Consider the following 27,332-nt stretch of genomic DNA (forward strand, 5'->3'; position numbering starts at 1 on the left):
TTACAGGTGGGACAGGAGGACTATTACAGGTGGGACAGGAGGACTATTACAGGTGGGACAGGATGACTATTACAGGTGGGACAGGATGACTATTACAGGTGGGACAGGATGACTATTACAGGTGGGACAGGATGACTATTACAGGTGGGACAGGATGACTATTACAGGTGGGACAGGATGACTATTACAGGTGGGACAGGAGGACTATTACAGGTGGGACAGGATGACTATTACAGGAGGACTATTACAGGTGGGACAGGAGGACTATTACAGGAGGACTATTACAGGTGGGACAGGAGGACTATTACAGGTGGGACAGGATGACTATTACAGGAGGACTATTACAGGTGGGACAGGAGGACTATTACAGGTGGGACAGGATGACTATTACAGGATGACTATTACAGGTGGGACAGGAGGCCTATTACAGGTGGGACAGGATGACTATTACAGGAGGACTATTACAGGTGGGACAGGATGACTATTACAGGAGGACTATTACAGGTGGGACAGGATGACTATTACAGGAGGACTATTACAGGTGGGACAGGAGGCCTATTACAGGTGGGACAGGAAGACTATTACAGGTGGGACAGGAGGACTATTACAGGTGGGACAGGATGACTATTACAGGAGGACTATTACAGGTGGAACAGGAGGACTATTACAGGTGGGACAGGAGGACTATTACAGGTGGGACTATTACAGGTGGGACAGGAGGCCTATTACAGGTGGGACAGGATGACTATTACAGGTGGGACAGGATGACTATTACAGGAGGACTATTACAGGTGGGTCAGGATGACTATTACAGGTGGGACAGGATGACTATTACAGGAGGACTATTACAGGTGGGACAGGAGGCCTATTACAGGTGGGACAGGGTGACTATTACAGGTGGGACAGGAGAACTATTACAGGATGACTATTACAGGTGGAACAGGAGGACTATTAAAGGTGGAACAGGAGGACTATTACAGGTGGAACAGGAGGACTATTACAGGTGGAACAGGAGGACTATTACAGGTGGGACAGGAGGACTATTACAGGAGGACTATTACAGGTGGGACAGGAGGCCTATTACAGGTGGGACAGGATGACTATTACAGGTGGGACAGGATGACTATTACAGGTGGGACAGGATGACTATTACAGGTGGGACAGGAGGACTATTACAGGAGGACTATTACAGGTGGGACAGGAGGACTATTACAGGTGGGACAGGATGACTATTACAGGAGGGACAGGATGACTATTACAGGAGGACTATTACAGGTGGGACAGGAGGACTATTACAGGTGGGACAGGATGACTATTACAGGTGGGACAGGATGACTATTACAGGTGGGACAGGATGACTATTACAGGTGGGACAGGATGACTATTACAGGTGGGACAGGATGACTATTACAGGTGGGACAGGATGACTATTACAGGTGGGACAGGATGACTATTACAGGTGGGACAGGAGGACTATTACAGGTGGGACAGGAGGACTATTACAGGAGGACTATTACAGGTGGAACAGGAGGACTATTACAGGAGGACTATTACAGGTGGGACAGGATGACTATTACAGGTGGGACAGGATGACTATTACAGGTGGGACAGGATGACTATTACAGGTGGGACAGGATGACTATTACAGGTGGGACAGGATGACTATTACAGGAGGACTATTACAGGTGGGACAGGAGGACTATTACAGGGACTATTACAGGTGGGACAGGAGGACTATTACAGGTGGGACAGGAGGACTATTACAGGTGGGACAGGAGGACTATTACAGGTGGGACAGGAGGACTATTACAGGTGGGACAGGAGGACTATTACAGGTGGGACAGGAGGACTATTACAGGTGGGACAGGATGACTATTACAGGTGGGACAGGATGACTATTACAGGTGGGACAGGATGACTATTACAGGTGGGACAGGATGACTATTACAGGTGGGACAGGAGGACTATTACAGGTGGGACAGGAGGACTATTACAGGAGGACTATTATAGGTGGGACAGGAGGACTATTACAGGAGGACTATTACAGGTGGGACAGGAGGACTATTACAGGTGGGACAGGATGACTATTACAGGAGGACTATTACAGGTGGGACAGGAGGACTATTACAGGTGGGACAGGATGACTATTACAGGATGACTATTACAGGTGGGACAGGAGGCCTATTACAGGTGGGACAGGATGACTATTACAGGAGGACTATTACAGGTGGGACAGGATGACTATTACAGGAGGACTATTACAGGTGGGACAGGATGACTATTACAGGAGGACTATTACAGGTGGGACAGGAGGCCTATTACAGGTGGGACAGGAAGACTATTACAGGTGGGACAGGAGGACTATTACAGGAGGACTATTACAGGTGGGACAGGAGGCCTATTACAGGTGGGACAGGATGACTATTACAGGTGGGACAGGATGACTATTACAGGTGGGACAGGAGGCCTATTACAGGTGGGACAGGAGGACTATTACAGGTGGGACAGGAGGACTATTACAGGTGGGACAGGTGGGACAGGAGGACTATTACAGGAGGACTATTACAGGTGGGACAGGAGGACTATTACAGGAGGACTATTACAGGTGGGACAGGATGACTATTACAGGAGGACTATTACAGGTGGAACAGGAGAACTATTACAGGTGGGACAGGAGGACTATTACAGGAGAACTATTACAGGTGGGACAGGAGGCCTATTACAGGTGGGACAGGATGACTATTACAGGTGAGACAGGAGGACTATTACAGGTGGGACAGGAGGACTATTACAGGAGGACTATTACAGGTGGGACAGGAGGACTATTACAGGTGGGACAGGAGGACTATTACAGGAGGACTATTACAGGTGGGACAGGAGGACTATTACAGGTGAGACAGGAGGACTATTACAGGTGGGACAGGATGACTATTACAGGTGAGACAGGAGGACTATTACAGGTGGGACAGGAGGACTATTACAGGTGGGACAGGAGGACTATTACAGGTGAGACAGGAGGACTATTACAGGTGAGACAGGAGGACTATTACAGGTGAGACAGGAGGACTATTACAGGTGAGACAGGAGGACTATTACAGGTGAGACAGGAGGACTATTACAGGTGGGACAGGAGGACTATTACAGGAGGACTATTACAGGTGGGACAGGAGGACTATTACAGGTGAGACAGGAGGACTATTACAGGTGGGACAGGAGGCCTATTACAGGTGAGACAGGAGGACTATTACAGGTGGGACAGGAGGACTATTACAGGTGGGACAGGAGGCCTATTACAGGTGGGACAGGAGGACTATTACAGGTGGGACAGGAGGACTATTACAGGTGAGACAGGAGGACTATTACAGGTGGGACAGGAGGCCTATTACAGGTGGGACAGGAGGCCTATTACAGGTGGGACAGGAGGACTATTACAGGTGAGACAGGAGGACTATTACAGGTGAGACAGGAGGACTATTACAGGTGGGACAGGAGGACTATTACAGGAGGACTATTACAGGTGGGACAGGAGGACTATTACAGGAGGACTATTACAGATGGGACAGGAGGACTATTACAGATAGAACAGGAGAACTATTACAGGTGGGACAGGAGGCCTATTACAGATAGAACAGGAGAACTATTACAGGTGGGACAGGAGGCCTATTACAGGTGGGACAGGAGGCCTATTACAGGTGGGACAGGATGACTATTACAGGTGAGACAGGAGGACTATTACAGGTGGGACAGGAGGCCTATTACAGGTGGGACAGGAGGACTATTACAGGTGAGACAGGAGGACTATTACAGGTGAGACAGGAGGACTATTACAGGTGGGACAGGAGGACTATTACAGGAGGACTATTACAGGTGGGACAGGAGGACTATTACAGGAGGACTATTACAGATGGGACAGGAGGACTATTACAGATAGAACAGGAGAACTATTACAGGTGGGACAGGAGGCCTATTACAGATAGAACAGGAGAACTATTACAGGTGGGACAGGAGGCCTATTACAGGTGGGACAGGAGGCCTATTACAGGTGGGACAGGATGACTATTACAGGTGAGACAGGAGGACTATTACAGGTGGGACAGGAGGCCTATTACAGGTGGGACAGGAGGCCTATTACAGGTGAGACAGGAGGACTATTACAGGTGAGACAGGAGGACTATTACAGGTGGGACAGGAGAACTATTACAGGAGGACTATTACAGGTGGGACAGGAGGACTATTACAGGTGGGACAGGAGGACTATTACAGGAGGACTATTACAGGTGGGACAGGAGGACTATTACAGGTGGGACAGGAGGACTATTACAGGAGGACTATTACAGATGGGACAGGAGGACTATTACAGATAGAACAGGAGAACTATTACAGGTGGGACAGGAGGCCTATTACAGGTGGGACAGGAGGCCTATTACAGGTGGGACAGGAGGCCTATTACAGGTGGGACAGGATGACTATTACAGGTGAGACAGGAGGACTATTACAGGTGGGACAGGAGGACTATTACAGGAGGACTATTACAGGTGGGACAGGAGGACTATTACAGATAGAACAGGAGAACTATTACAGGTGGGACAGGAGGACTATTACAGGTGGGACAGGAGGACTATTACAGGTGGGACAGGAGGACTATTACAGGTGGGACAGGAGGACTATTACAGGTGGGACAGGATGACTATTACAGGTGGGACAGGATGACTATTACAGGTGGGACAGGATGACTATTACAGGTGGGACAGGATGACTATTACAGGTGGGACAGGAGGACTATTACAGGAGGACTATTACAGATGGGACAGGATGACTATTACAGGTGGGACAGGAGGACTATTACAGGTGGGACAGGTTAACTATTACAGGAGGACTATTACAGATGGGACAGGAGGTCTATTACAGGTGGGACAGGATACCTATTACAGGAGGACTATTACAGGTGGGACAGGAGGACTATTACAGGAGGACTATTACAGATGGGACAGGAGGACTATTACAGGTGGGCCAGGATAACTATTACAGGAGGACTATTACAGGTGGGACAGGAGGACTATTACAGGTGGGACAGGAGGACTATTACAGGTGGGCCAGGATAACTATTACAGGAGGACTATTACAGGTGGGACAGGAGGACTATTACAGGTGGGACAGGAGGACTATTACAGGAGGACTATTACAGGTGGGACAGGAGGACTATTACAGGTGGGACAGGAGGACTATTACAGGTGGAACAGGATGACAATTACAGGAGGACTATTACAGGTGGAACAGGTGGGACTATTACAGGAGGACTATTACAGGTGGGCGATGGGGACTATTACAGGAGGACTATTACAGCACAGTGCCCCGTTTTACCAAGGGCAGCTAGAGATAGACTTGAGCCTGCCCTGTTGTTTCAATAAAGATGAAGGAGTGTCTCCTTTGACAGGGAAGTGTGTGTGTGTGTGTGTGGGTGTACATACAAAGTAGACGGCTCCGAAGCTGCCATGTCCTATCTCTCGGAGGTCGGAGAACAGTTTCTCTGGGTCTTCCTTGAAGAACAGCTCGGCTACCTCCGGGTCCTTTAGGCTGCCCGCCCGCACAGAGGAGGGCATGCTGGGTAATGTAGTCTGCTGTCTCCCGGCAGGGCGGGGGGCAGGACCTGGGGACTATCTGGGCGTTGGAGCGCGGCTGCGTCTACGCCAGAGCAGTCGACGACTCATCTGCTGGAGTGGAGGGGCCGGAGCATGGGCACCTGGAGGGAGACAGCGAGAAAGAGAGAGAGAGAGACTATATTGGTGCCAGGGCAATATTTATCAAAACAGACAAACATTTGAGCAGGAGAAACCAGAAACATCATGTCCTTTGACAGACAACAATTAAAATGGGTCGGTTGCAAACATCAAAAATCTGAGAAGATGTGAAGTGAACATTAAACCACAACCCTGGTGGGATGTGAACCCCTGTCTCCAGCTCTGGAAACCAACGTCTTAACCACTACACCAGGAGGAAAACACTGATTTTGAACTGTAGTCAGTGACAGTTGTTGGATTCTGGGGTAAACTTTGTCAGAGTATAGGAACATTAGTTACAGAAGGAGACATGAGGGGGTGGTGCCATAATGAAGCTGAGTGCAGGGAAAACAATCCCATGTCACAGTACTGATAAGGGGAGGAACCGTTGAAGGCTCATATCACTTAGTTCCCTGCTTAGCAGGGATGATGTAATGTTTAGCGATGAGGAGGAGACCACCCAAAGTGGGGTATGAATACCACCACGGGGGAAGCCATGTCTGTGTCTGAATTACAGCTGTAACGACCCTTTTGGGAAGAATTAAACCTGGATAAGCTTCTCTAGTGTCCGTGAGTTATTTACTCTGAAAAAGGAAAACCTAACGCCATTTACTACGTGACCAATAACGCCATGACCCACGTGACCCCCAACGCCATGACCCACAACGCCATGACCCACGTGACCCCCAACACCATGACCCACGTGACCCCCAACACCATCAACTACGTGACCAATAACACCATCAACTACGTGACCAATAACACCATCAACTACGTGACCAATAACACCATCAACTACGTGACCAATAACACCACAAAGTCACTATATTATCCAAGATGGTGTAGCAGTCAGATGTCTTTTGTCCTCGTCTTGTCCCGTCTATCTATCTATATCTATATCTATATATATAGATATATCTTTATCTTTTCTTCGCAAATCTTTTTTTGATTTTTTCTAACTTCAAAACACTCTCTGCAACCCGCCTCACCCAATGTGGTGCGGATCTTGGTTTTTATTCACCTCGTATTCGGAATCCCAACAGAAGCTAGCCAGCTCACTAGCTACTATCCAGCTAACCACTGCTAGCGGTCAGCAGCTAACCTTTAGCTCGGAAAGCTCTCGCCAGCTTGTACAACGCGACTCAAACCAGAGCATACCGGACATATGTTCTCTCCATATCCCCGGATTCCTACCAGAAGCTCTGGACATTTTCACCTGGATCTTCGAAGCTAGCTAGCTGCTATCCGAGTACTGGCTAACGTCGGTCCTGGAGCAAGCACCAATTAGCCTGGAGCTAGCCCATGCTAGGCCCTTTCTCCCGGCTAGCTAAGAGGCCCATCAGCCACTCCTGGGCGACAATACCCGGACCCCTTCCACCGCCGGTACGGGGCGCAGAACCCCATCGATCCTTCACGACTGGACTACGACGGAATCTGCTCGAGGGGGTACTCAACTGGCCTCTACATTGCGACCACCCTCTCATCATTACTCAATGCCTAGGTTTACCTCCGATGTACTCACATCCTACCATACATACCTCTGTCTGTACATTATGCCTTGAATATATTCTCTCACGCCCAGAAACCTGCTCCTTTTACTCTCTGCCCTGAAAGCACTGAACGACCAGTCCTGATAGCCTTTAGCCGTACCCTCATCCTACTCCTCCTCTGTTCCTCTGGTGATGTAGAGGTTAATCCAGGCCCTGTAGTGCCTAGCTCCACTCCTACTCAGTGCCTAGCTCCACTCCAACTCCACAGATGCTCTCATTTGTTGACTTCTGTAACCGTAATAGCCTTGGTTTCATGCATGTTAACATTAGAAGCCTCCTCCCTAAGTTTGTTTTATTCACTGCTTTAGCACACTCTGCCAACACGGATGTCCTAGCCGTGTCTGAATCCTGGTTTAGGAAGTCCACCAAAAACTCTGAAATTTCCATCCCTACCTATAACATTTTCTGACAAGATAGAACTGCCAAAGGGGGCGGTGTTGCAATCTACTGCAGAGATAGTAAGACAGAACTCTGCAGGCTATCTAGGTCTGTACCCAAACAATTCTAACTTCTACTTTTAAAAATCCATCTTTCCAGAAACAACTCTCTCTGTTGCCGCTTGCTATAGACCACCCTCTGCCCCCAGCTGTACCCTGGACACCAAATGTGAATTGATTGCCCCCCCATTTATCTTCAGAGCTCGTGCTGCTAGGTGACCTAAACTGTGACATGCTTAACACCCCGGCCATCCTACAATATAAGCTTGATGCCCTCAATCTCACACAAATTATCAATGAACCCACCAGGTACAACCCCAAATCCGTAAACATGGGCACCCTCATAGATATCATCCTAACCAACTTGCCCTCCAAATACACCTCTGCTGTTTTCAACCAAGATTTCAGCGATCACTGCCTCATTGCCTGCATCCGTAATGGGTCTGCGGTCAAAACGACCACCCCTCATCACTGTCAAACGCTCCCGAAAACACTTCAGCGAGCAGGCCTTTCTCATCGACCTGGACAGGGTATCCTGGAAGGATATTGACCTCATCCCGTCAGTAGAAGATGCCTGGTTATTCTTTAAAAAGTGCCTTCCTCACCATCTTAAAAAAGCATGCCCCATTCAATTTTTTTTTAAACCAGGAACAAATATAGCCCTTGGTTCTCTCCAGACCTGACTGCCCTTGACCAGCACAAAAACATCCTGTGGCGTTCTGCATTAGCATCGAACAGCCCCTGTGATATGCAACTTTTCAGGAAAGTTAGAAACAAATATACACAGGCAGTTAGGACAGCTAAGGCTAGCTATTTCAAACAGAAATTTGCATCCTGTAGCACAAACTCAAAAAAGTTATGGGACACTGTAAAGTCCATGGAGAATAAGAGCACCTCCTCCTAGCTGCCCACTGCACTGAGGCTAGGAAATACTGTTACCACCGATAAATCCACTATAATTGAGAATTTCAATAAGCATTTTTCTACGGCTGGCCATGCCTTCCACCTGGCTACCCCTACCCCGGTCAACAGATATGTGCTCCCCACAGCAACTCGCCCAAACCTCCCCACTTCTCCTTCACCCAAATCCAGATAGCTGATGTTCTGAAAGAGCTGCAAAATCTGGACCCCTACAATTGACCCCATCTCTCTAAAATGATCTGCCGAAATTGTTGCAACCCCTATTACTAGCCTGTTCAACCTCTTTCGTATCGTCAGATTCCCAAAGATTGGAAAGCTGCCGCGGTCACCCCCCTCTTCAAAAGGGGGTGACACTCTAGACCCAAACTGCTACAAATCTATATCTATTCTACCCTGCCTTTATGAGGTCTTTGAAAGCCAAGTTAACGAACAGATTACTGACCATTTTGAATCCCACCGTACCTTCTTCGCTGTGCAATCTGGTTTCAGAGCTGGTCATGGGTGCACCTCAGCCACGCTCAAGGTCTTAAACGATATCATAACCGCCATCGATAAGAGACATTACTGTGCAGCCGTATTCATCGACCTGGCCAAGGCGTTTGACTCTGTCAATCACCACATTCTTATTGGCAGACTCAACAGCCTTGGTTTCTCAAATGATTGCCCCGCCTGGTTCAACAACTACTTCTCTGACAGAGTTCAGTGTGTCAAATCGGAGGGCCTGTTGTCCGGACCTCTGGCAGTCTCTATGGGGGTGCCACAGGGTTCAATTCTCAGGCCGACTCTCTTCTCTGTATACATCAATGACGTCGCTCTTGCTGCTGGCGATTCTTTGATCCACCTCTACGCAGACGACACCATTCTGTATACCGCTGGCCCTTCTTTGGACACTGTGTTAACTAATCTCCAGATAAGCTTCAATGCCATACAGCTCTCCTTCCATGGCCTCCAACTGCTCTTAAATGCAAGTAAAACTAAATGCATGCTCTTCAACCGATCGCTGCCTGCACCTACCCGTCCAGCACCACAACTCTGGACAGTTCTGACTTAGAATATGTGGACAACTACAAATACCTAGGTGTCTGGTTAGACTGTAAACTCTCCTTCCAGACTCACATTAAAACATCTCCAATCCAAAATTAAATCTAGAATCGGCTTCCTATTTCGCAACAAAACCTCCTTCACTCATGCTGCCAAACATACCCTCGTAAAACTGACCATCCTACCGATCCGACTTCAGCTATGTCATTTACAAAATAGCCTCACACACTCTAATCAACAAATTGGATGCAGTCTATCACAGTGGCATCCGTTTTGTCACCAAAGCCCCATATACCACCCACCATTGTAACCTGTACGCTCTCGTTGGCTGGCCCTCGCTTCATACTCGTCGCCAAACCCACTGGCTCCAGGTCACCTACAAGTCTCTGCTAGGTAAAGCTCCGCCTTATCTCAGCTCACTAGTCACCATAGCAGCACCCACCCGTAGCACGCGCTCCAGCAGGTATATCTCACTGGTCACCCCCAAAAGCCAATTCTTCCTTTGGCCGCCTCTCCTTCCAGTTCTCTGCTGCAAATGACTGGAACGAACTGCAAAAATCTCTGAAGCTGGAGACTCTTACCTCCCTCACTAGCTTTAAGCACCAGCTGTCAAAGCAGCTCACAGATCACTGCACCTGTACATAGCTCATCTGTAAATAGCCCGTCCAATCTAACTCATCCCCATACTGTATTTATTTATCTATCTATCTTGCTCCTTTGCACCCCAGTATCTCTACTTGCACATTCATCTTCTGCACATTCTACCATTCCAGTGTTTAATTGCTATATTGTAATTACTTTACCACCATGGCCTATTTATTGCCATACCTCATTTGCACATGCTGTATATAGATCTTTCTACTGTATTATTGATTGTTTATTCCATGTGTAACTCTGTTGTTGTTGTTTGTGTCGAACTGCTTTGCTTTATCTTGGCCAGGTCGCAGTGTCAAATGAGACCTTGTTCTCAACTAGCCTACCTGGTTAAATAAAAGGTTAAATAAAAAAATATTAAAAATGAAAGTATAAACAGCCGACTCATCCAACCAGGATTCCTAGAAAACCTGGGGATTTTGGGAAAAGTTGGTGGAATTTTACAACAGTAAATCCAGTAAATCTTGAAAACGACCGGACTGGGCGAGCAACAGCACCGCACATACATCAGGCGATCATTGATTTATCATCCAGGGTTTACTACGGTAAACGAGGCTATTATCTTAATGAGAGAGAGAGAAGTGGGGTCAGAGTGCAGTGAGGGTGGAGGGATGCGTTTCATTGAGTGTATTGAAAAGTGGTGTGTGTGTGTCAGCACATTGAGATCCTCTGGGACTTAAAGCATCAGCCTCTGATGTGCAAATCACCACAACAACCACACTGTAGTACCACGGTAGAGCTCTCATTTAAAAAAAACACAGGGAGTGAGGAGGGGGGGGGGCAGATTTCTGAACATGAGGACTAGCCTATGTGCAGGTTTGAATGGGCTTTTAACTTTATAAAACGGTCTCCAACATCAGCTGACAAACTGAGCACAGGGGGCGGCTGCTGTAAATGAGCAGCCCTCTCACACTCTGTCCCCCCTCGTGTGCCACTTGTTATTGTATAACGTTTTTTTTTTTTTAAATGCAATTGTGGGGGGGAAAAAAATAAGAAAAAAAACGTTGGAAGCCAGTTGTCCATATTATAGAGATAAGGTTCTCAGCTTTCTCAACTATCATTAATGAGCTCAAAGCACACCGTTTTACAATCAGGATATCTGCCATGTGTTTGATATACTTTGCACGTGAAATTGAGTATCGGCCAGCGCGAGTGCACTTGGCCTCATTGCAACGGGGGGGGGGGGGGGGGGGGTTGCATTTACTGTTAGATTAATACATGACTAAGAGCAGTAGATGTTGTATTTAGAGTTAGCGATGTAGCTAAATGTGTTTTGAGTTTCCACTTCCTCAGGTGGTGAATTAGCGCCAACTGAATTAAGATCTATATAGAATACTAGTGCACCTAAAGATTTAGACAAAAAAAATATCTATTGAACAAAAAAAAAGACAGGAAAATAACACAAATAGCCAAATTGTCAACACAAAATTCATAAATCACTGGATTAGGTTGCATATCAAAACATGTAGATATCATGCATTCCTGCTTGGACTGGATTAGGTAGCCCAGTGGTTAGAGTGTAGTGACGGCAGGTAGCCTAGTGGTTAGAGTGTAGGGGTGGCAGGTAGTCTAGTGGTTAGAGTGTAGGGGTGGGGGTGGGGGTGGCAGGTAGCCTAGTGGTTAGAGTGTAGGGGTGGGGGTGGGGGTGGCAGGTAGCCTAGTGGTTAGAGTGTAGGGCCGGCAGGTAGCCTAGTGGTTAGAGTGTAGGGGTGGCAGGTAGCCTAGTGGTTAGAGTGTAGGGCCGGCAGGTAGCCCAGTGGTTAGAGTGTAGGGGTGGCAGGTAGTCTAGTGGTTAGAGTGTAGGGGTGGCAGGTAGTCTAGTGGTTAGAGTGTAGGGGTGGCAGGTAGCCTAATGGTTAGAGTGTAGGGGCGGCAGGTAGCCTAGTGGTTAGAGTGTAGGGGGGTAGGTAGTCTAGTGGTTAGAGTGTAGGGGCGGCAGGTAGTCTAGTGGTTAGAGTGTAGGGGCGGCAGGTAGTCTAGTGGTTAGAGTGTAGGGGCGGCAGGTAGTCTAGTGGTTAGAGTGTAGGGGCGGCAGGTAGTCTAGTGGTTAGAGTGTAGGGGCGGCAGGTAGCCTAGTGGTTAGAGTGTAGGGGTGGCAGGTAGTCTAGTGGTTAGAGTGTAAGGACGGCAGGTAGCCTAGTGGTTAGAGTGTAAGGACGGCAGGTAGCCTAGTGGTTAGAGTGTAGTGACGGCAGTTAGCCTAGTGGTTAGAGTATAGGGGGGGAAGGTAGTCTAGTGGTTAGAGTGTAGGGGTGGCAGGTAGCCTAGTGGTTAGAGTGTAGGGGAGGTAGGTAGCCTAGTGGTTAGAGTGTAGGGGAGGTAGGTAGCCTGGTGGTTAGAGTGTAGAGGCGGCAGGTAGCCTAGTGGTTAGAGTGTAGGGGCGGTAGGTAGCCTAGTGGTTAGAGTGTAGGGGCGGTAGGTAGTCTAGTGGTTAGAGTGTAGGGGCGGTAGGTAGTCTAGTGGTTAGAGTGTAGGGGAGGTAGGTAGTCTAGTGGTTAGAGTGTAGGGGCAGCAGGTAGCCTAGTGGTTAGAGTGTAGGAGCGGCAGGTACCCTAGTGGTTAGAGTGTAGGGGAGGTAGGTAGCCTGGTGGTTAGAGTGTAGAGGCGGCAGGTAGCCTAGTGGTTAGAGTGTAGGGGAGGTAGGTAGCCTGGTGGTTAGAGTGTAGAGGCGGCAGGTAGCCTAGTGGTTAGAGTGTAGGGGCGGTAGGTAGCCTAGTGGTTAGAGTGTAGGGGCGGTAGGTAGCCTAGTGGTTAGAGTGTAGGGGAGGTAGGTAGTCTAGTGGTTAGAGTGTAGGGGAGGTAGGTAGCCTGGTGGTTAGAGTGTAGGGGCGGCAGGTAGTCTTGAAAACGTACAAATGGTGCTGAGTTACAGCAGTTCTGCATTGGAAGAATGGGCCAAAATTCCTCCTCTATTTACATTAGAGACTGATCAACGACTACGGGAAGTGTTTGAGTCGAGTCATTGCAGCTAAAAGGTGGCACAACCAGTTATTAAGCGTAAGGGGGAAAATACTTTCACACAGCGACATTGGGTGTTGCATAACAGTGTTTATGAAATAAATTAAATTAGTATGTAAATTGTGTTATTTGTTCACTCAGGTTCCCTTTATCTAATATTAGGTTTTGGTTGAAGATCTGATAATATTCAGTATCAAAAATATGCAAAAGTCTCCAAAAAAACCTTAAAGGGGGCAAATACTTTCACGGCACTGTAGCTAAATACCAATACAAAAAAAATGGCTTCCTACGTCATTGTTTTCCAGCTGGCTAGCACGAGGCAGCTCAATCTTCAGAGCCCTAGGTACATGTTGTTGCAGACATCAGTGCAGTTTATCCTCCTTTCACGAGAGTAACAGTCGGTCCATTAAACAAATATAGTCTTTCTGGTGGTCTTTCCTCAAAATGTAAGAAATCAGCTTTGAATATTCTTTGTAGGGCTTTAAAAAAAAACATGGGTAAAAGAAAATGTAATGTCTTCCCGGTACGGGACCTCCTGTGTGTGTGTGGGGCAGCAGGGTCATTTGGGTGGAATTATCACAAAGACACACCTTGCCCAGGTGGCCAGATCAAGGCAGCTCAGGACTCAACCCCACTTCTTTTCACTCAAAAGTAAAAACACGACACAAGAAGTGGGGTGGCATAGGGTCGCCGGGGACGACGTGCCGATTCCCTCTGAAGAATGTAGAAAGACTGAGAAGTCCTTATTATGAAGTGCTTTGAAAGGCTGGTCATGACACACATCAACACCATCATCCCAGACACTCTGGACCCACTCCAATTCACATTCCACCCCAACAGATCCACAGATATATATATATATTCATCTCGCACAGAACACACGACGACTACATAAATAGATACATCTATTATACTATGTGGTTGTCATGTTCTCATCGTTACTTGTTTTGTTTGGGAAAAAAGGACAAGTACACGTGGACTGTTCTAGCATCTTCAGAGTGCACCTCCACAGAAACATTATTTCATGTTGCATATTTTTTGAGGCGTGGAAGCTAAATAAATGACTTGCAGCAGAAACACTGAATTTAAAATGTAGAAACCTAATATTGCACAAAAGAATGTCATTTAAAAAAAATACAGGCTTTTGTATCTATATTTAGATTTTTAAAATAAAAACAGATGTATTTACAGGGTTAAATATGAGTTTATAGAGTACAACATGTGCTTCAAAAGTAGCTACAATTCATATAGGCCCAATATTGCTATATATCTTCTGGTGCTCCTAGATTTTGTTGTGCTTCTAATTTTCTTTTAGTTGGTGGGTGCACCAGTTCTACCTAAGGGAACACTGATAGCAGACAGAGTGTTGATGTCTGACACATAAAACAAGCGTGCAAGCCACACACACACACACACACACAGTTAGTGCCACACACACACACACAGCCACACACAGTTAGTGCCACACACACACACAGTTAGTGCCACACACTAGAGGTCGACCGATTAATCGAAATGGCCGATTAATTAGGGCCGATTTCAAGTTCTCTTAACAATCGGAAATCGGTATTTTTGGACACAGATTTGGCCGATTGTTTTATTTATTAAAAAAATAAAATCTACACCTTTATTTAACTAGGCAAGTCAGTTAAGAACACATTCTTATTTTCAATGACAGCCTAGGAACGGTGGGTTAACTGCCTTGTTCAGGGGCAGAACAACAGATTTTTACCTTGTCAGCTCGGGGATTCAATCTTGCAACCTTACAGTTAACTAGTCCAATGCTCTAACCACCTGCCTCACGAGGAGCCCACCTGTTATGCGAATGCAGTAAGAAACCAAGGTAAGTTGCTAGCTAGCATTAAACTTTTCTTATAAAAAGCAAATCAATCAATCATAAATACTAGTTAACTACACATGGTTGATATTACTAGTTTATCTAGCGTGTCCTGCGTTGCATATAATCGATGCAGTGCACATTCGCGAAAAAGGACTGTCGTTGCTCCAACGTGTACCTAACCATAAACATCAATGCCTTTCTTAAAATCAATACACAGAAGTATATATTTTTTAAACCTGCATATTTAGCTAAAAGAAATCCAGGTTAGCAGGCAATATTAACCAGGTGAAATTGTGTCACTTCTCTTGCGTTCATTGCACGCAGAGTCAGGGTATATGCGATAATAATAAACAATTTTGTTTTCTAAATGATAGTTTCCGGATTCAACCATATTAATGACCAAAGGCTCGTATTTCTGTGTGTTATTATGTTATAATTAAGTCTATGATTTGATAGAGCAGTCTGAGCGGTGGTAGGCAGCAGCAGGCTCGTAAGCATTCATTCAAAAAGCACTTTCGTGCGTTTTGCCAGCAGCTCTTCAAGCATTGCGCTGTTTATGACTTCAAGCCTATCAACTCACGAGATTAGGCTGGTGTAACCGATGTGAAATAGCTAGCTAGTTAGCGAGGTGCACACTAATAGCGTTTCAAACGTCACTCGCTCTGAGACTTGGAGTAGTTGGTCCCCTTGCTCTGCATGGGTAACGCTGCTTCGAGGGTGGCTGTTGTCGATGTGTTCCTGGTTCGAGCCCAGGTAGGAGCGAGGAGAGGGACGGAAGCTATACTGTTACACTGGCAATACTAAAGTGGCTATAAGAACATCCAATAGTCAAAAGGTATATGGAATACAAATGGTAGAGAGAGAAATAGTCCTATAAATACTATATTAACCACAACCTAAAACTTCTTACCTGGGAATATTGAAGACTCATGTTAAAAGGAACCACCAGCTTTCATATGTTCTCATGTTCTGAGCAAGGAACTTAAACGTTAGCTTTTTTACATGGCACATATTGCACATTTACTTTCTTCTCCAACACTTTATTTTTGCATTATTTAAACCAAATTGAAAATGTTTCATTATTTATTTGAGGCTAAATAGATTTTTATTGATGTATTAAGTTAAAATAAGTGTTCATTCAGTATTGTTGTAATTGTCATTATTACAAATAAATAAATAAAAACATTAAAAATTAAAAAAATTCAATTTAAAATAAATAAATAAAAACAAACAAACAAAAAAAAGCCGCCGATTAATCGGTACCGGCTTTTTTTGGCCCTCCAATAATCGGTATCGGCGGTGAAAAATAATAAATCAGTCGACCTCTACCACACACACACAGTTAGTGCCACACACACACACAGTTAGTGCCACACACACACACACAATTAGTGCCACACACACACACAATTAGTGCCACACACACACAGAACATTTATTCTCCTGATGCAGTGTGGTATTGATTTTCTTTGTGCTGTAAAATCTTCCATAAAAAGCCTAAACCCTGAGCCCTAACTGAGGGGACTCAGAGACTACGTTAACCATCAACTGCCTGCTTACAGATAAAACAATAACAAGGTCATATGCAGAGGTAAGGTTAGTCTAATGTTTAATGAGATAACAGGTAGGCTAGAAGTCATGTCGGTGGGGGAAAAACCCCGTAAATCTCCGGTCTTGGGTCTGCTTTCCAACCTGTGACCTCTCAATCTCTTCAGACTATAGTAAAACAGACATAAAATATAGGAGTCAAATCATTCATGTACAGAATGAACACAGAGTGAAAAGTCAACCAATCACCAAACATAGTAGAAATTACACACCACTTCAATATAGAGACAATAGGCCTAGAGAGAGCATAATCCCACAATCAACACGGCCGTTCAGGCCTCAAATCACTGCAGGCAGTAGACATGATCATTTATCATTTGTACTTTCAGGAAATATTCACATTCATTGACCTTTTCCATATTTTGTTGTGTTACAGCCTGAATTTAAAAAGTATTCCATTTAGATACCGTGTCACTAGTCTACACACACACACAACCCCGTAATGTCAAAGTGGAATTATGTTTATACATTTTTTCAAATTAATTAAAAATAAAAAGCTGAAATGTTTTGACTCAATAAGGTTTCAACTCCTTTGTAATGGCAAGCCTAAATAAGTTCACGATTAAACATTTGTTTAACAAGTCACATTATAAAAAGTTGCATGGACTCACTGTGCGCATTAATAGTGATTAACATGATTTTTTTCATGACTACCTCCTCTCTGTACTCCACACATAGAGATAATTGTAAGGTCCCTCAGTCGAGCAGTGCATTTCAAACACCGATTCAACCATAAAGTCCAGAGAGGTTTTCCAAAGCCTCGCAAAAAACAACAACAAAAAAAGCAGACATTGAATATCCCTTTGAGAATGGTGAAGTTCTTAATTACACTTTGGATGGTGTATCGATTCACCCAGTCACAACAAAGATAAAGGTGTCCTTCCTAACTCCGTTGCCATGGAGGAAGGAAACCGCTCAGGGATTTCACCATGAGGTCACCAATGGTGACTTTAAAACAGAGTTTAAATGCTGTGATAGGAGAAAACTGAGGATGGCTCAACATTGTAGGTACTCAATAATACTAACCTAAAATGACAGAGTGAAAAGGAAGCCTGTACAGAATAAAAACATATTTTAAAACATGCATCCTGTTTGCAAAAAGGCACTAAAGTTAAAACGACAACAAATGTGGCAATGAAATGAATGACCTGAAAACAAAGCATTATATTTATTTGTGGCAAATCCAATACACCACTGACTACCACCTCATAGTTTCAAGCATGGTGGTGGCTGCATCATGTTATGGGTATGATTGTCATCAGCAAGGACTAGGGAGTTTTTTAGGATGAAAAGAACAGGGAATAGAGCTACGCACAGGCAAAGTCCTATAGGACAGCCTGGTTCGGTCTGCTTTCCAACAGACACTGGGAGACAAATCCTCCTTCCAGCAGGACAATAACCAAAAACACAGAGCCAAATATACACTGGAGTTCCTTACCATGACAACAACGAATGTTCCTGAGTAGCCTAGACACAGTTTTGACTCAAATCCGCTTGAAAATCTATGGCAAGACTTGAAAATGGTTGTCTATCAACTTGACAGAGCTTTACGAATTTTAAAATAACGTGCAAATATTGTAAAATCCAGGTGTGCAAAGCTCTTAGAGACTTATCCAGAAGAACTCACAGTTGAAATTGCTGTCAAAAGGTGATTCTAACATGTATTGACGCAGGGGTGTGAATACTTATGTAAATGAGATATTTGTTTATCCATTTAATACATTTGCTAAGATTTCCAAAAATACGTTGTCACTTTGTCATTATGGGGTATTGTGTGTAGATGGGTAGAACAAAATATATTTAATACATTTTGAATTCAGACTGTAACAAGAGAATGTGGAATAAGTCAAGGGGTCTGAATAGTTTCTAAAGGCCCTGTATGCATGTACAGTTGAAGTCGGAAGTTTACATACACCTTAGCCAAATACATTTAAACTCCGCTTTTCATAATCCCTGACATTTAATCCTAGTACAAATTCCCTGTCTTAGGTCAGTTAGGATCACCACAGAATTTTAAGAATGTGATATGTCAGAATAATAGTAGAGAATGATTTATTTCAGCTTTTATTTATTTCATCACATTCCCAGTGGGTCAGAAGTTTACATACACTCAATTAGTATTTGGTAGCATTGCCTTTAAATTGTTTAATAACTAAATTGTTTAATAAACGTTTTGGGTAGCCTTCCACAAGCTTCCCACAATAAGTTGGGTGCATTTTGGCCCATTCCTCTTGACAGAGCTGGTGTGACAGTCAGGTTTGTTGGCCTCCTTGCTTGCACACGCTTTTTCAGTTCTGTCCACAAATGTTCTATAGTATTGAGGTCAGGGCTTTGTGATAACCACTCCAATACCTAGACTTTGTTGTCCTTAAGTCCTTTTGCCACAACTTTGGAAGTATGCTTGGGGTCATTGTCCATTTGGAAGACCCATTTGTGACCAAGCTTTAACTTCCTGACTGATGTTTTTTTTTCTTCTGAGGTCTTGGCTTATTTATTTTGATTTTCTCATGATGTCAAGCAAAAAGGCACTGAGTTTGAAGTTCGGCCTTGAAATACATCCCCAGGTACACCTCCAATTGACTCAAATTATGTAAATTAGCCTATCAGAAGCTTCTAAAGCCATGACATCATTTTCTGGAATTTTCCAAGCTGTTTAAAGGCACAGTCAACTTAGTGTATGTAAACTTCTGACCCACTGGAATTGTGAAACAGTGAATTATAAGTGAAATAATCTGTCTGTAAACAATTGTTGGAAAAATGACTTGTGTCATGCACAAAGTAGATGTCCTAACCGACTTGCCAAAAGTATAGTTCGTTAACAAGAAATTTGTGGAGTGGTTGAAAAACAAGTTAATAACTCCAACCTAAGTGTATGTAAACTTCCGACTTCAACTGTATGTACTAGAGTTCGACCGATTACGATTTTTTTCAACGCCGATACCCATTATTGGAGGACAAAAAAAAGCTGATACCGATTAATAGGCCGAATTGTATTTATTTATATATATATATATATATATATATATATATATATATATACTTCTGTGTATTGATTTTAAGAAAGGCATTGATGTTGATGGTTAGGTCCATTCATGCAATGATTGTGCTTTTGTTAAATCATCCCCCGTTTGGCGAAGTAGGCTGTGATTCGATGATAAATTAACAGGCACCACATTGATTATATGCAACGCAGGACAAGCTAGTTAACCTAGTAATATCATCAACCATGTGTAGTTAACTAGTGATTATGTGAATATTGTTTTTTATAAGATAAGTTTAATGCTAGCTTCCAACTTACGTTGGCTCCATGCTACACTCGTGTAACAGGTGGTCAGCCTGCCACGCAGTTTCCTTGTGGAATGCAATGTAAATCAGCCATAAATCGGCATCCAAAAATGCCGATTGTTATGAAAACTTGAAATCGCCCCTAATTAAAATCGGCCATGCCATAATCGGTCGACCTCTAGTATGTACAGTACCAGTCAACATTTGACACAACTACTCATTCAAGGATATCTCTTTATTTTTACTATTTTCTACATTGTATAATAATTGTGAAGAGATCAAAACTACGAAATAACACACATGGAATCATGTAGTAACCAGAAATGTGTTAAAATATATGTTGATGGGCCTCCCGGGTGGCGCAGTGGTCTAGGGCACTGCATCGCAGTGCTAACTGCGCCACCAGAGTCTCTGGGTTCGCGCCCAGGCTCTGTCGCAGCCGGCCGCGACCGGGAGATCCGTGGGGCGACGCACAATTGGGCTAGCGTCGTCCGGGTTAGGGAGGGTTTGGCCGGTAGGGATATCCTTGTCTCATCGCGCTCCAGCGACTCCTGTGGCGGGCCGGGCGCAGTGCGCGCTAACCAAGGGGGCCAGGTACACGGTGTTTCCTCCGACACATTGGTGCGGCTGGCTTCCGGGTTGGAGGCGCGCTGTGTTAAGAAGCAGTGCGGCTTGGTTGGGTTGTGCTTCAGAGGACGCATGGCTTTCGACCTTCGTCTCTCCCGAGCCCGTACGGGAGTTGTAGCGATGAGAGTAATTACTAGCGATTGGATACCACAAAAAGGGGGGAGAAAAAGGGGATAAAATTTAAATAAAAAAATAAAAATAAAATAAAAATATATGTTGATTTGTTTAACACATTTTGGTTACTACATGATTCCATATGTGTTATTTTATAGTTGTGATGTCTTCACTATTATTCAACAATGTAGAAAATAGTAAAAATAAAGAAACCCTGGAATGAGTAGGTGTCCCCAAACCTTTGACTGATACTGTATGCATGTACACACATACACTACCGTTCAAAAGTTTGAGGTCACTTAGAAATGTCCTTGTTTTTGAAAGTACGCCCCCCCGCGTTAAAATAACATCAAATTAATCAGAAATGCAGTGTAGACATTGTTTATGTTGTAAATGACTATTGTAGCTGGAAACGTAAGATTTTTTATGGAATATCTACATAGGCGTACAGAGCCCCATACTGTGTTCCAATGGCACGTTGTGTTAGCTAATTCAAGTTTATCATTTTAAAAGGCTAATTGATCATTAGAAAACCCTTTTGCAATTATGTTAGCACATCTGAAAACTGTTGTCCTGATTAAAGAAGCAATAAAAATGGCCTTCTTTAGCATCCCGGAGTCGCCTCTTTACTGTTGACGTTGAGATTGGTGTTTTGCGGGTACTATTTAATGAAGCTGCCAGTTGAGGACTTGTGAGGTGTCTGTTTCTCAAACTAGACACTAATGTACTTGTCCTCTTGCTCAGTTGTGCACCGGGGCCTCCCACTCCTCTATTTTGGTTAGAGACAGTTTGAGCTGTTCTGTGAAGGGAGCAGTACACAGCGTTGTATGAGATCTTCAGATTCTTGGCAATTTCTCGCATGGAAAAGCCTTAATTTCTCAGAACAAGAATAGACTGATGAGTTTCAGAAGAAAGATCTTTGTTTCTGGACATTTTGAGCCTGTAATCAAACCCACAAATGCTGATGGTCCAGATACTCAACTAGTCTAAAGAAGGCCAGTTTTATTGCTTCTTTAAATCAAGACAACAGTTTTCATCTGTGCTAACATATATGCAAAAGGGTTTTCTAATGATCAATTTGCCTATAAACTTGGATTAGCTAACACAACGTGCCACTGGAACACAGGAGTGATGGTTGCTGATAATGGGCCTCTGTACACCTACGTAGATATTCCATTAAAAATCTGCAGTTTCCAGCTACAATAGTCATTTACAACATTAACAATGTCTACACTGTATTGCTGATCAATTTGATGTTATTTTAAATGGACAAAAAAAAGTGTGATTTTTCTTTCAAAACAAGGACATTTCTAAGTCACCCCAAACTTTTGAACGGTAGTGTACATAAGCACAAGGTGACAGTCTGAGTAGAGAGAAAAAACAAAGAGGATTTACTCCTCCATACTGTTCACACACACACCTAACTCTCACTATGCTACCACGCCATCAAATCCGCCCCTAACAGGGCACAGGGAAAAATACAACAATTTACACAATTTAGTCCCTTCAAAGCCTGCATTAATCTGCCCCCCAAAAAAACAGTAATCTTCAAGCCAGCTCCTAAAAATAGGCCCCAGCTCTCTCAGGGTGGCTGGGTTGGGCTCGCTGGGTGGGAGGGGCTGACTCTGGCTGGGAGAGGGGGAGGGAGGTTGCATGGGGCGGACTGGCTCTGGCTGGGAGAGAGGGAGGGAGGTTGCATGGGGCGGACTGGCTCTGGCTGGGAGAGAGGGAGGGAGGTTGCATGGGGCGGACTGGCTCTGGCTGGGAGAGGGGGAGGGAGGTTGCATGGGGCGGTCTGGCTCTGGCTGGGAGAGGGGGAGGGAGGTTGCATGGGGCGGACTGGCTCTGGCTGGGAGAGGGGGAGGGAGGTTGCATGGGGCGGACTGGCTCTGGCTGGGAGAGAGGGAGGGAGGTTGCATGGGGCGGACTGGCTCTGGCTGGGAGAGGGGGAGGGAGGTTGCATGGGGCGGACTGGCTCTGGCTGGGAGAGAGGGAGGGAGGTTGCATGGGGCGGACTGGCTCTGGCTGGGAGAGGGGGAGGGAGGTTGCATGGGGCGGACTGGCTCTGGCTGGGAGAGGGGGAGGGAGGTTGCATGGGGCGGACTGGCTCTGGCTGGGAGAGAGAGAGGGAGGTTGCCTGGGGCGGACTGGCTCTGGCTGGGAGAGGGAGGGAGGTTGCATGGGGCCTGGGGTGGACTGGCTCTGGCTGGGAGAGAGGGAGGGAGGTTGCATGGGGCCTAGGGTGGACTGGCTCTGGCTGAGAGAGAGAGAGAGAGGGAGGCTGTATGAGTCCAATAGACTATAGTACAGTCAGTGTGCCAACAGTGACCAGGTCTGCGGCGGGGAAAGGGGGGGGGGGGGGGCAGTTCAATTACTTAAATTCCATGTAGGTATTTTTTTTGAGCCCTGCGGCACATTGGGCTCACGGGGGAAAAAAACAAGCTACGTGGAAGTCAAGTAATTGAACCGACATCAGTCAATTAGTTAATTAGTTGGCCCCCTCCACTACAACGCACAGGATCTCTAGAGAGAAATCTTAATAATTCACTTGAGAAATCAAGTCGAGAACTATGTTATACACAATGGATTATGGTCATTGTAGTTAATTACCACGTTATTCCGTTCCCAGCGGGGGGCAGTTATTAAACAACTCATTGACTGATGTAGGGTTGAATTAGTTCAACGGACCAACGCGCCGTTTCATTCATAGACCATAAGCCATTTAACAGACGCTTTTATCCAAAGCGAAGTACAGTCATGCGTGCGCGTATTTCACGTATGGGTGGTCCCGAGAATCAAACCCACTATCCTTGCATTGTTTAATAATGTGTTTGTTTTATTTAAAACAGCTACTACCCATGTAGCTAAACTCTCACTAGTCTAGTGATGGACAATTCAATCGTTCATTGCAGGTGAGGCCTTCTTAGTGTGTTGATAACTAGCTAATACCACTCGCTGGCTGTGATATAGCCTACTGTACTGTACATTCAGACTCCTAGAAAGCTAAGTGCTTAAATACAATGTTGTTTATAAACGCAATAATATATTGCATCATCATTCCCAACACTCCACATGGATGTGCAGCAGGAAGGACAAAATGGGGAGTTGTTGCCAACTTGCCATTATCTAACAAATAAAAAGATAATGGCAAAAAGCTCTAAGTACATTCTGTCACCATTTGAGTATGCAACACTGGCAAACAGGCACAGTCAGGACCAAGAGAGAAGAGCTTGTCGAGTCAGAATGTTACGCAATGTCAACACACAGAAATGAGGAATGCGACTCACAAACCAGCCATCAGCGGCCATGAATGAATACAAGCGTACAATAAAGCCATACCCGAATAACTATAACCGATTTGTCAAGTTGCTTAATTGCATGTCTGTAAACATTTCACTTAGCAGTGAAACCGGGGTGTATTCATTACGCCGATTCTGCAACAAATAAACCGTTTACTCCAACAGAATCTCTCGTTTTCGGTTTGGACAAATTCGGCTAGGTCTCTCCTCCTTTCGTTGTTTGTTTCCGTTTGGTTTTTAAACAGTAAACTGTTTCCGTTGCGAGACGTAATGAATACACACCTGCTGTGTCCCAGTCTTGTGCCGTGATATTGAGCATTGTTGCAGTGGCAAGCCCACCAGCTAGTAGCTTGGGGGGGAGTTGCACAGTGAGAAAAACAACAAGGGAGTGTCACAGAAGGGGGGGAAAAAACTATATAGAAAAGGATTAGCTGGCTAGCACAACTGAGAATAGCTTGATACTAACCCATAATGGACTAAAGCGGCCGAACGTTACTCCTTATAGTCCAAGGACCTTACATGTTCTGGTTAGAGGCGAATTGGCTCTTGCAGCCAAATACTCAATCTCAACGTGAATCAATTCTCAATTGTGGTAAAGTTCTAGAAACATAAAGCACTCTTCATATCACATCAACAATATTTCACAAATGCTAAATATACACTTACTGTACACAGTTTAACACAGCTACTGCGGACAGTATTTTTCCAGTGACAACACATTTGTGGTGTCCTTCCGTTTTACACACAGGTGTTAAACGCAGATACCTGTAGCTAAAAGGTGAATATCTACATGTTTTGTCTGCATTTTGAAAATCTGTCTTGTCAGTTTACCAGGTAACTAACGTTAGTTGCCACTTAAATGTTTACACGTTAAAATAAGACATTCGCTTCAAGCTTAACCGTTAGCTACTGTTGGTTAGCCATATAGCTAGCTACATACGTTAGTTATCATTCCCCAAATGTACAGTAAAGGAAAGATTATTTTCCGACATCCAGTTAGCTAGCTAACCATCCACATCATAGGCGTCCTAGTTGGCTATCTATCGTATCAATGGTAACGCTACTGTAGCAATAGCTCATTAGCTAAATTGGCTAGCTAAGAAACTCAGCTAACGTGAGCTGCTAACGTGAGCTAGCCAGATAAACGTTTCTTACTAGAAGTTGGCCTGAATCTACAGCTGACACTTACCTATCAGAGGCCAGGTTCAGGTAGAACCGGAGAGAATGACCAAGGCAAGGAAGGACTCGGTGCAGAAGGGCGCAACCAACTGACTCGAGTCTGAAGTACAGATTGGAGTTTGCTAGCTAGCTTTTTCCAGGTTGTACGATGCCGACTCGTTGTGTGCTGTCAACCGAAAAAAAACAAGTATAATGTGTGTAGAGAATAACAGGTCAGTCGAGGTCCTGAAAATATGCTAAAGATTTATTTGGTAACAAACCAGCCAGACAACGAAGTTCTCTACTCCTCCCCAGTCAGTTTCCAAAGATGGCGGCTGTGAGACTTCACCTCCTCCTGACAATCACGGGGCAAAAGATGTCAAAACATGCAAAACTCCGTTAAAACTGAAAGGTGACAGCCAGCCCTAGTTCCAGCCCGTACGATTAATGTGCCACTTTGGCCACAAGGTTTCCCTTGAATGGCCTTGTCGCCGTTTCCCCCGGGTGGGTGCTGAAGTTACTGTCGCCTATCCCCCTGCGAGCCATCTAGTCAACCTCCGCAATCTGGATCCCCACCGGTAGGGTGGAGGAGGTGTGGCAAAGAGGGAACTCATAGTTGGTTATATGACAGCATAGGCGAAATTGTGGATGGGGGGGACATGCCCCCAAGCATATGAACAAGTCATAAGCAATTGCAAAATGTGTAGAATTGTAGGAAATGAGCTTTAACTTTGGACCCCCCAAAAAATGTCCAACTCCTACTTTTACTACATTTTCAAACAGAAATGGGGTGTGGCTTTGGTGGGTCATCGATGTGTCATCTGGTCATGCACACCATGACAAATGTAGCTAGTTTGTTAGGTAAGCCTTGTGTTCCCTTATGTACTTTCTGTATTGATTTGTTATTAATTAAAAATAATTAAAAATAAATAAATAAAATAAGGTTTGTTAGCTAAGCTAGCTACTTGTAGTTAACCAGTAACTGCTCCAGTATGTGTTGACATCATTCACAGGATTTGTTTTTGGGGGTGGAAGCTGTAGAGATTGGTAAGAAATGGCACTTCTGTAGCCAAATATCTTATTCAGCCATTTCTGTTTTTAAGCATTACATGACCTGGTATGATGGTGGATTGATTAGTTATACAGTTTAAAAGCTGTTATTTTTGCCTTTTCCCCAAAACTCAACCTTTAAAGTAACTGTCCAGTTTTCTAGATTTCTTTGAAATATGGTCTATAATTAATTACAATATGAGTCAAATTGTAATTAAGTATGTTGAAAGCAGCTTTTCTGTGTTGGAATGGTGTGGGCTATACCGGTCATTAAAAATATTCACGGGAGTAGACCGCTGATTGGCCGGCTACACTTCCTCAGGAGGATAAATGTCATCATTTATGAGGAAGTAGCAAGCATTTTTTAAACGGTTTGTTTGAGATACATGTTTTAGGTGTTTCCCTTCTTACTATATATTTCTTTCAACCAATCATCAGTTATTTGTGTCAGTGCCAAGTATGTTGAGTGTTCTTCCCTATAAGCATGATGAAAGTCTGTTGTTCATTTGTTTTCTGTAAAATAACTTTTTTGGGGGATCAAACACAATTTTTTTCAAAAGGTTTTCTAAGCACTTGTAACATGCTGATTGAACCATTAAAGCGTGCTCTTGGGTAGCAGATTGACCTTTGACTCCATCCATGTCTGAGAGCACACAACTTCTTCTAGGCTTAAATTGAAAAATGTAGCAAAAAGGAGTCGCAATGTATTCCACTACCAACCCTCAGCAATTTACCATCCAGGTTGTCGGTACCAGGTGGTTTGTCCTTATTTATAGATGACAACAATGTTACTGTTTGTGTTCCCTTTTCTGTATTGCACCTATGTGAGGTCAGAGTGTGTGTCCTAAGTCCTCAGTCTTCCTCAGTTTTGCTGAGCTCCTTAGCTGATTACGATCTAAGTCTAACCCTTGCCACAAATAACTCACACACACCCATAGTCCTAACTGAGCTTTAGTATGCACTGCTGCAATTATAGCATCGGGTCCCTTTTGCAGTGTCCAAGACTGACTAAA

The 27,332-nt window shown here is 44.7% G+C and overlaps 1 protein-coding gene across 3 annotated transcripts in view; it reads right to left on the reverse strand.

Annotated features, from left to right (window-relative positions):
• The window catches only part of LOC139537910 (serine/threonine-protein kinase TAO1-B-like), a 70,651-nt gene extending 44,791 nt beyond the window's left edge, over positions 1–25,860 (reverse strand). For 2 of the 3 annotated variants that reach the window (XR_011667618.1, XM_071339794.1), the window contains exons 1-2: positions 25,301–25,860; positions 5,469–5,740 (exon numbers count right to left, since the gene is read on the reverse strand). Coding sequence is in view for 2 of the 3 variants with exons in the window: in XM_071339794.1 (XP_071195895.1) it covers positions 5,469–5,600 (132 nt within the window). In the remaining variant the exon portion in view is untranslated. The remainder of the gene's footprint in view (positions 1–5,468; positions 5,741–25,300) is intronic. The other variant, XM_071339796.1, reaches the window with a different exon arrangement.
• Positions 25,861–27,332: the final 1,472 nt, after the last annotated feature.

Source organism: Salvelinus alpinus, chromosome 13 (assembly GCF_045679555.1).
Source record: "Salvelinus alpinus chromosome 13, SLU_Salpinus.1, whole genome shotgun sequence".
NCBI classification, from domain to species: Eukaryota; Metazoa; Chordata; class Actinopteri; order Salmoniformes; family Salmonidae; genus Salvelinus; species Salvelinus alpinus.